We start from the raw sequence: 10,258 nt of genomic DNA, 5'->3' as shown, positions 1-10,258 counted from the left end.
AATGACTGAATGAAAATACCGGGTAATGTGTATTAAACCTTTGAACGTACGATAATTCACTTCGAGGGATGAGGTGGACGTAAAATTTCTATTACGGGAGGACAAATTGTTCTGTTTCATCGGTCAACGATATAAATCAGCCAAAAAAAATAATATTCGTATAAATACATTGAAAACGATTGATCTCTCTGCTGCACTGATGGAAAAAGGTCTGGCACGTTACAATGTATTCACGTCTGAAGAATTTCATAACTCTCGTCGATCTTTGTAATCCTTTTGAAAAATGCCCTAACTAGCGAAATGAGCGCATAACACCTACGTCCCAGAATCATCGTAAGAGGAGTAAAGAAAAACGAAACGGTAAGTGAACATGAGGTAGAGAATGCAACGCTGTTAGGGATGTCGTCAAAGTCGCCTAGTTCAGTCCTCGTAGTAAAATTGAGAGGTCGCCATTAACGCAAAAAACAATCTACCAGTCGGACGCGGAACGTTCCGACTCGCGTTAAAAGTCTCCATTTTTTTTCTAAATATGACTAATCAGTCATTGACTTTATCGGAAAATTCCATTGCGCGGGCAAAAAACGTAAACGTTAATGAAATATGAGGATGAAATAATGCGAGAGTTTTGAGAAAAGTGAACGTAAAGCGTTTCGTTAGGGGGGAAGATGGTGAGTCGCACTTCGCACATTTTGAGGAAAGGTTTTCTGTTGTATATTTCGATCACTATTTTTTCGACTTCATGTTGCGAATCGGCCATTATTCTCTCGTGTGCTGACTATATGTGCACTGGACGCGCAGTTACGAGTGTTGCTATCCTATATATAAAGTATTGTAGCGTCATCAATAATAGAACAAAAATCGTTGCAAAGCATTTTTGTTTCTGAACGGGGTTTCGATGAGTCAGTACTCGGATGCGCGGATCGTTGATACACATATGTATTTTGTAACGAGGCTGATATTACTACTTGCGCGATCTGAAATCGGCCATCACGCATTTTCCTTCGCCCATACACATACACAAGCGAAGTACATAATGCGAGTCCCATCGATATTATACCTACGTGAGAGATGAGCAATTGTTCCGCACGATTTTCTCTACTTTCCGGCTGCGAATAATCATACTCGAGACTCATTGCTGATCGAATTAACGGTTTTTGCTTAACGCTTCGAAGCTTTCGTAAAAAGGGCCTTCCATCCCTTCACCCCCTTCCCCCTTCGACTCTCTTTACAACCAAAGACCACATGGTATATTGTTCCACAGCTTGCGTACGTGCTACGGTTGACATTACGACGGAGAAGAGACAAATGTGTTTGATGTGTCTTCGTTGATGAAAAAATATCATGTGACGTGCACCAACAGTGCGTTATTAAAATTTTTATTTGTAGATTTTCGATAATCGTGACGCGAATTTAATGATTGAAAATATCCAAACTTATATCTGTACAGAGGGGGTCAGTGAGTGAAAAAGGAGGCTCGACCATATGTAGTATGGATTATCTCCAAAAGTTAGACTCGTAGAAGCTCGCCAACGAACCCGTGACTAGACATTATTTTTCATGTCGGATTCACGAAACAAAATTACAGATGCACATCCTGAATACATCTGCTCTACGTCGTTTGGTGGATACGCTGGATATTTCACGATGGAAAAACAGAGTGAACATTGCAGTACAGAGTGCGATCGTCGGGTTTTCTCAATAGAAATATTTGATCGAGTAGGATCAAACGGCCGACGAATCCTTGGTCGTACTCACGAAATAACTGCGACGTTTTGACGAACAATGAAGACGGACCGTAACCACCATATTGGAAAATTCAGAACTGCTCGCTCATTTTTTTCGCAATGCGACATAAGAATGATTTTAATCGACGGACCTTTCATATTTGAACACTGTTTGGATCGATCGTGAGATCACTCCCAACATGCATAAAAATTGACTGAGGATTAAAAACTAAGTTAGTGGTGACGCTTGAATGAATTTTAAATGTTTTTTAATAAAAGAATTTCGATACCTACATTTAAAAAAAAAACGAACGTTCTCTGCAACGCAGTTCGTTACCCGGAGATGGATGCTTTCAGCAATCTGTGAAAAATTGAGACTCTCTTTTACAGAACTGAAAAATTCGATTTTCATTTTCTGTACAAATTTAAGTATTTACAGCAACTGCTATAGAGAAGTGAATACGTCAGACAAACATTTCTTTTGACGTGGTCGTTTAAAGTACGTTGTGCGACGCAAAAAGACTTAACATATTTCGTCGTTGCCGCATCTTCTATTCAGAGTGAAATAATAAACGCGAGATAATCGTCAACGATGTGTGCTTAATGATTTTGTGGACTCGAAGTAACTGAAAATGTAAAGTCAAATTTTGGAGTAGAGATAAATCGTAGATTGCGTGAAATAATATCGGTCGAAAAGTTTCCCTTGTAAGCCTGGAGACCCGCATAATTTCAACGGTAAGAGCTCGTAAAAATCTCGTCAATCAACCTTATTTACAAAAGAAAATGTTTTTCTGCTAGATGAAAAATGATTTGGAACAATTTTTTCCGCATGCTCGCATTCGCTAAAAATTTGCGTAAAAAACCTCGACGAAAATTAATCGGTATAACGAAATTGGAATTAAAAAATACCGAAAAATATTTTCATCCAGTTGAATTCGTATTTTTCGCTTGTTTTTATAGAAACTTATAGTTTCATATCTTTATCTTGCTTATATGAAGTATCATTAATCATTCCAAGAACAAATCCACGGAACGTGCTTTCCCAATACTTGAAACGGTCGTGAATTGGAATATCCAAATAAAAAATGGCGTCACGTGTGAAAAATTACGCAATAGCCCGTCGTTGACGGCTGCGAATCTTTCTTAGAGTCAATAATCCACGGACCTAGAAGCTTTCAACATCTCACAAAAATGTGTTGAACAACGTTATTGAACGGCAATGAGAATCTTGAAAAATTTTCCGAATTCTTAGTTTCTGACACGACGCCATTTTTTTAATTAAACGACACAGTACCACGCTAGTCAGCGACTAGCCGGAAGTTGAATAATTTCCTGATGGTAAAACGCGACCTCTAGCGAGGCGCGTCTCAACGTACTTTGGCATTTCCGTATCACGTGATACGCCATTTTGTAAGTTGGGCATAATGTTTCGAAGTCTACGTGGTTTAAAAAAAATATAATTAAAATAAGTTTATACTAAGTTGAGGGAAAAACATAAATATTGAGGGAAATCACAAGACGTCGGTTCTTCAATTACTATTTTCAGTTTATCTCGAATTAGGCGGTAATCCGCTCTTTGTACGAGCTTCATGAAGGGCCCGTTGGTGGCACTGTGGGGTCTGATGGAAAAGTGATTTAGCCGACGCCGAGTTTCTCGGACGGTCTTGTCGTAAGCGTCGAGCGAGCGAAGAAGGTCGCCAGACAGGATTGGGCCGTGAAAGGAGCACGCGGTGGGTTGATTTTGCAAAGAAACCGGCCTTTGGGGATTAAGGGTTGCTCGAGTTTAGTTGAAGAAAATTTGGTCACTTGTAGAAGATCGGGGTCTCGGGAAGTAGAATAGAAACACAAAGGCGTGTTAAACAGCGAGTTAAAGATAAGAAAAAAGCAAAGAGTGTACGCATCGCGCGAGTGAAAAGTTCAATTATACCACGAGCTAACGAGCTAAACGCGTATGAATTTGAAATATTGAGAGGAGCGAAAGCAGCTACCTGGAAGAAGCAAGAGGGTTGGTAAAGTGAAGAGGCTTCGAAATACACACCAAACTGTAATCTACGTAGAACGAACAATGCGTTAGATACACTTCGAAAAGTGCACGTAGCGTGATCTTACGTTGAACGTAACAACTACCAAATTGCCGTTCACCGCCATCGTACCAGCGCTCTCGGAAGCCCCTCTGATCGACGCAGTCTTTCTCTCTCGGTCACAGTTCGCCCAACCTTATTGCACGGACAAAGCAACCACGAGCTTCGAACAGCGCAGATAAAATGCGGCTATAGTCCGGCGCGATACGGAATACGAGTGACGCTCAAGAAAGAGAGAAAAAGAGAGACGGCTCGAATGAAGAGAGAGAGAGAGAGAGAGAAAGGGCGAGGGAACGAGTATACACGAAAGGAGATCGGGGAGAGTAAAACGGGGAAAGCCTTATTGTACGGGGACGGCCGACGGAACTAGCCACTGTTAAAACCACATACAACCATCAGAACACATGTGACCGCGCGTTATTTCGTGTTCATTTCTCTTGTTAATTCATATATCACGATATTACATATACACACACGGTATGTATGTATCATCGAATGGATTTCGATGGCTTTGACAAAGAACAGCGACTAAAGGACGAGTTATTCAGATCTGTAAACAAAATTCTCTGAAACAAAAGGAGTCTCCACGTGCTCGATCGTACGGTTTTCGTTTAATCGCGTGCACTTGAAATATTGGGTGTTTTTATGTTCTTCAGCGAATACGGTGTTGAATTTCATATTTCTCATTATCGATTCAGCCATTTATTTACAACACGCGAGGTCTGTCTTGAAATTCGGCCGAGGAGACATGACGATCGAAGCGTCCACTCAAAATTCGTTTTTCTTTTGTGAAATTCGCGTTCTCCTCAAAAGTGTGCGTTTTGACAGTACGATTTTTCCACATTCGTATATGCGAGAGTGTCTCTAAAATCATGATCGAAAATGCGATTTTCCGACATGCACTGCGACTAGGATTTAATGTACACGCACACTCGTACCCATCCTCACAACGCATACAAATAATAAAGGGGACTCGACGCTGACTCCGGTCTCTCTCCATACAGATTGTCCATCTGTCCTCATGAACCTTTCGATCCAAACTAGTGATGACGGATTCGTTGAAAGTTATTCAATTCGCAAGGACACCGAAAACAAGAGAACACACAATTCAACAAAAGACAACGGAACTCGAAATAAAAACAAAAGCCTAACGATTCAATGAATATCTGAGGCGTCAAGAAACAAATGATCGTTGGAGGAGGTAGAAAAAAAGAGAGGAAAACTCAACGGAGAAGAAATTAGTGATAGGCAAGCTGCCGAGACACTTCTGATACCTCCCATCCTCGGTTTCATGTGCGATCAAACGTATATGCCAGAGAAAGGCATACTTATTAAAATCGCGCTGTACTGCGACCTAGTGACGTGTAGACAAATATTTCATTGTGATATTCAGTGCCAGCAAAAAACATTTCCGTTAACGAAGGCTTTCGTAGAAGCGTTGCTAATTTATCGTGAGTTGAGAACCTTCGTTGAAATTTCATTCCTCTTGGACGGCGAAAAAATCGTCGCGCAGGAATAGAATTTTATATTACGACCATAGCAAAGTGTTGGTACCATAAGGGCGACTCGAGAACGACCGCCTTTTCTGGCTGTTTGTTCTCGTTCACACAACTCGTGATCCTCCGGCATACGTGCAAGCGAAAAAATTGAGCGTCTCCGTCCGCTACCTGCTCAAGCCGTGGTGCTCAATCCACTTACCAGTTAGCACTCGTTCACGTTTCGGTGTATCGACCATTAACCCGTCGGTGGTCGCCATTGTTCATCCATCGACGCACTTTGATCCTCGTGAAGCGAATGAAGCGCCGACATTTTTGCGTCACCGAATATGCTCGATAGTTAAACGGAATTAGCAAACGGAGTAATTGACGTTGTCTTGGATCAAGATTTATGCGTATTGGAATCTCATTTACGTAAATTCATGAGCGTGCTGTGACCTGTCCAAAATGGACGCCGGAGCCAACGACACGTTCTAGAGGTGCCGCCTAAGTTCTCGGCTACGACGTGGTTTTTCGAATTCTTTTTTCAAAATTTAGGCTTTGCGGCTTTTTTTCAATTCGTTGTAACATTTCGATCCTCGAAATCGATATTCTGCATTTTGCCCTTGCGTTAGGATATTTGTATTGCGAAACTAGTGAAAGTTCTGTGGGAAGCGCAATGTGAATGCAGTTGTCTACGATCTTCGCGACGATACGTACGTTTACAAATAGATTTAGTCCAAATTTTCAATATTTCAAGGTTTGTGATCGATGGACTCGTTGAATTTTTCATTTTTTTCCTCTATCGGGAAGTTTTTGTTACGTAACTCGACAAATTCTCCAGGGGGCCCGACGTACTTTTCAAAATGGCCGACGAACCGCTTCAGTTACACTCGAAAACTTGGTCGGTTTCTACCGGAGTCGATTCGATCTTTTGAAAATTAATTTTTTTTTAGCACCGTACTAGCAATTATTGTGATCCATGAGAACAGTGCTCGGACATAAAAGAAGTCGAAAGATGCTTAAAAATATTTCATCAAATAAGCGTTAAGGGGTAAAATTTGAAAAAAATTACGGATTAATATATCCGCTAAATAACTTCAAAATAATGAGTAAATTCAAAAATGAGGGCTCTTTGGAAAAATAAAGTTTTTTTCGCTTTTAATCTTCGCGAGTTACTCAACAAAATCCGCAACCTGAGTTACGTTCTACCGTTCAGAGGGTCTTTCGTTAAAAATTTGCCAGCTTTCACTCGTCCATAATTTCGGAAATTCATCCAAGTAGGTTTTTCTCGGTAATATTTGTTGGACTTTTTCGTTCTGGAGTTTCATTCGAGGTGCCCGGAGGCTCTCAGCTTTGAAGGTTGGATCGAATATCGATTAAAAGCTGCTTGGCTTTCCGAGTGAAAAGAGCTACGTTGTTCTCCAATGGAGTGGAGGCAAAAAGTAATTTCAAATTTTCATTAGGACTCGACTGTACGGAATAAAAATTTCTAGCGAGATTTGAACCAACGTAAGGATTGACACGTCGCCTTAAGACGCCAAAGTTGACAAGTTTGAGTGGACGCTTTGCACATTCTCGCTGCTACGAGATAATAGCGAAGGTTTCGTAAAATTATAGATAATTCTACGAAATTATGAGGGTCGCTGTTCGTTGTCAAGGCCGCTGTCACGTACACGTAAACAAACTAGTGCTATAAAGTTTTTTAAAGGAGCTTTGTAAAAGCCAATGCTAATCGATCGTTGAAGCGAACGGGTGAAGAAAGCTCGAGGGAAATACAAACGCTGATGGCGTATGGTGTAAAAACCAAATATTTCATAATTAAGTACCAACGGATCGGTTGAAACTGCAGAGTTTTCAATCATCGAGGTCTCTCTAGAGTCGAGCTCACGCTGCTAAGGAAAACTGAAAAAATGATTAACTTTAAACTCGACAAGCTCCTGCTGTGCTGAAGCAGTAAAAGTACCGAGCGAATGGACCGTCTCGTTAAGAGCAAGACCTTAATAAAGAATTGATCGGGCTCATTAGCGCGACATAAAACAATGATTGACTGTGTCGATTCAGGTGCCTGCCTACGCGAAACAAAACTAAAATGGACGAGTACGAGAGGAAGTTCGCTGAGATGCAAAAATACATTCCATTTTTGGAGGCAATGATCGAGAGACTGAAAAAAGCCAAGGACCAATCACGTGCCTCGCAGTTGCAAAAATTGCAAAGCCTCCATGGAATACTTTCGGACAGCAAGAGGAAGTACGTGCGTCATATGATCGCGCTTGCCTGAAATTTGCCCTCTAATTACGATACGAATTATCCATTACAGTTATGCGCTATTCACATTAACTAAATTTACCGATGTAACATTTACCAATCGCGGACATACGCGTCTTACAACGTAAGCGTGTATGGCATTGCGGGTACAGGGAGAAAAAATGAGACTGCGTCGTGTCTAGAAAGTTGTCTTTTACACGCTGGTTTTTCTTTTAATACTTGGCGTCGAGTCGCTACCGCGTCTCTTCTTCATTATGCACAAACTAAAACTAGATTATGACGATGGACATAGATTTTGTGGAAAACTGTTTTTTTTTTTTTTTTTTTTGGGTATTCAAATACAAGTAACTAACAGTGATGAAAGAAATTGGACACTCTTAACCCGCGTAGACACCGCACTGGTGCAAATTTGCACCCACGAAAATAGGTAAAAAACAGGTTTTCAAAATCCCTTCAATTTGGCCATTTTTCTTCAATGAAACCTTACTTTTCTATTTTTTAAATAGTTTAACGGATCCCTAAGGAATCGTTACTCCTTAAAAATCTCGTACGATTAATTCCATACGTTCATGGATGAAATAAAAACGCCTTGAAAAGTTAAAGTGCAAATTTGCATCAGTGCGGAGAACGTGTGACCTCGGAGGGAATTTGGTGTCGACGGGTTAAAAACCAAATGTGCACGACGAAGAACGTCTCTGTTTTTTTTCTTCGTTTTGCTAATGCTCGCTGGATAAACGCTTTGAAATATTTACGTCATTGATCTTGCATGAGCTTCGGTGGAGGTTCATCCTGTACCCAAAGTTCCTTATCACCAATGCATTTATAAAAAAACATTCGTTATGTACGACGCTGAAGTTTGCAACGCTCGAGTCCAACGAAATGGACGAAAAAACATTTGTAATTCAGCAATTATTTATTTCACGAAAATCATTGGTGTAGACTGAGAAACTACGAATTGCAAATTAGGCAGGTAACAGAATTGGAGAATTTTTTCAGATCTTTCGTTGGACTCCAACGTTGCAAACTTCATCTTCGTTATCGTCGTTATTTTTTGCATACATTTATCAAAAAATTTTTTTTCTATCGTTCAACAGATTAAAACTCGATACTTTGCAACGGTGCGAGGATGTTCTCCAGAAACTTCACAGTAAAGTAGAAAAGGTATTTATGACTATGCTTACAACCGATGGAAAATAATGAGAATTGATTATTCCATTATGAATTAAACGGCTTGATGTAGTACAAAGGATACTGGAATGTTCGTGTAGGAATGAAGGCAAAAGACAAAACACTGTTTTTCCTTCAAAATTTTGCCTCTGGTAGTTGTGTTGCCAACCTGTGGTAGTTCGAGTCTCGATTGCCAAATCAGAGTATTTCTGTGAAGGTGAAATGTTTAAAAAAAGTTGTTTTTGTTGTGACGACGAAGAATAACCATAATCGCCGGAGCAGAGCTCGTATTTTCAAATGATGAAACTCATAACAATACGTAGAACTTGACAAGTTGACTATGTACGATTTAGAAACGCTGTGTGACGTCATGAAATCGGAATATTCGCGTGTATAAGAGTTTTGCAGGGCTCGCACAGGCAATCTTAGTTTTTCAGGTATACTTTGCATTTTTTTGAGACTGTGACAACCGCTGAAAATTTGGGAAAGAAAAAAATGATTGAATCCATAGTTTGCATCAGAGATGGAGCGAAACAGAGAGAGATACTCGTGTGGACTCCAAATATTTTTGAGTCAATTAAATTTCAGTGTTGTCTAAATGTGCCATTGAATGTAAACGTCAGTCGAGCGTCATGTTTTATTTTTCCTGTTTTCTCCGGTGCGGTTTATGAAACTCAAATGTTTTAAGGAGGCTGGATCGCGACGATACAATGTTGCCATGCTATGTTAAAAATATTAAGAATTTCATAAAATTTGGTAAATTTATTCTTTAAAAATATATAAGACGATATAAATTTTTTAGATTTTTCTACCACATAGCTCTCAAGTAATTGAACACTAAAGTTCACGTGTATAAGCATGGAGTTTACATATATACAGTTATACATCTCGTGCATAAGAACTTTGATTTAACGCGCAATTGTTCGATAACCATGTGGTAGTAAAAAAATTTGAAAAAAATGTATTTGTATACTCGATGCCAAAGAATGTTATCACCAAATTTTATCAAATTCTGATCATTTTGATTTCATGATCCACTCTCCTTAAATGGAATTTAGACAACATAAGATGAATCGAGTTTAGTATCGAACTTCGGAGAAAACGAGCGAAGAGACATTCGCCTGAAATACGATATTACTAATCGAAATAGAAAAAATAAAAATTCGAGAAAGAGAATTCTATTAAAGAAATGGATTTGCATTGGAGGTTGAAAATTTTCTTTTGCGTACACGACGAACATATTTCTGGCATTCGAATAATCACGTTCGAAAATGAAAGAAAAAAATTTTTGGTTTCTGAAAAACGATAGAAAAATTGTTGTCTGCGCGTATTCACCGCTGCGCGTTATGAAGGAATCCAAAATAATTTATCGCCAGCCCCATTGTCATTGTTAATTCATGCAAATTTTCAGGGTAATCCGTCGATTCCGAAAGCGCAAAGTACTAAAAATACTGAGAGTGCGAAGCCCGATGTATCAGGGTGAGTACGAGTTGCACTCACGATTTTTTGGCTAGTCAGTGGGTTAACGAAGGGGGGAAAAATA

General features: G+C 39.7%; 1 protein-coding gene across 4 annotated transcripts in view; it reads left to right on the top strand.

Moving 5' to 3' along the window:
- The first annotated feature begins 691 nt into the window (after positions 1-691).
- Positions 692-10,258, top strand: part of LOC122419205 (uncharacterized) — a 25,272-nt gene continuing 15,705 nt past the window's right edge. For 2 of the 4 annotated variants that reach the window (XM_043433554.1, XM_043433550.1), the window contains exons 1-4: positions 3,393-3,454; positions 7,345-7,530; positions 8,643-8,709; positions 10,127-10,194. In XM_043433554.1, coding sequence (XP_043289489.1) covers positions 7,373-7,530; positions 8,643-8,709; positions 10,127-10,194 — 293 coding nt within the window. In that variant the 5' untranslated portion in view covers positions 3,393-3,454; positions 7,345-7,372. Of the gene's footprint in view, positions 2,460-3,392; positions 3,455-3,620; positions 4,283-7,344; positions 7,531-8,642; positions 8,710-10,126; positions 10,195-10,258 lie in introns of those variants that run through there. The other 2 variants (XM_043433551.1, XM_043433552.1) reach the window with 2 other exon arrangements.

The sequence above is a fragment of the Venturia canescens genome, chromosome 1 (assembly GCF_019457755.1).
Source record: "Venturia canescens isolate UGA chromosome 1, ASM1945775v1, whole genome shotgun sequence".
NCBI classification, from domain to species: Eukaryota; Metazoa; Arthropoda; class Insecta; order Hymenoptera; family Ichneumonidae; genus Venturia; species Venturia canescens.
This window is presented reverse-complemented; position numbering and strand designations above follow the sequence as displayed.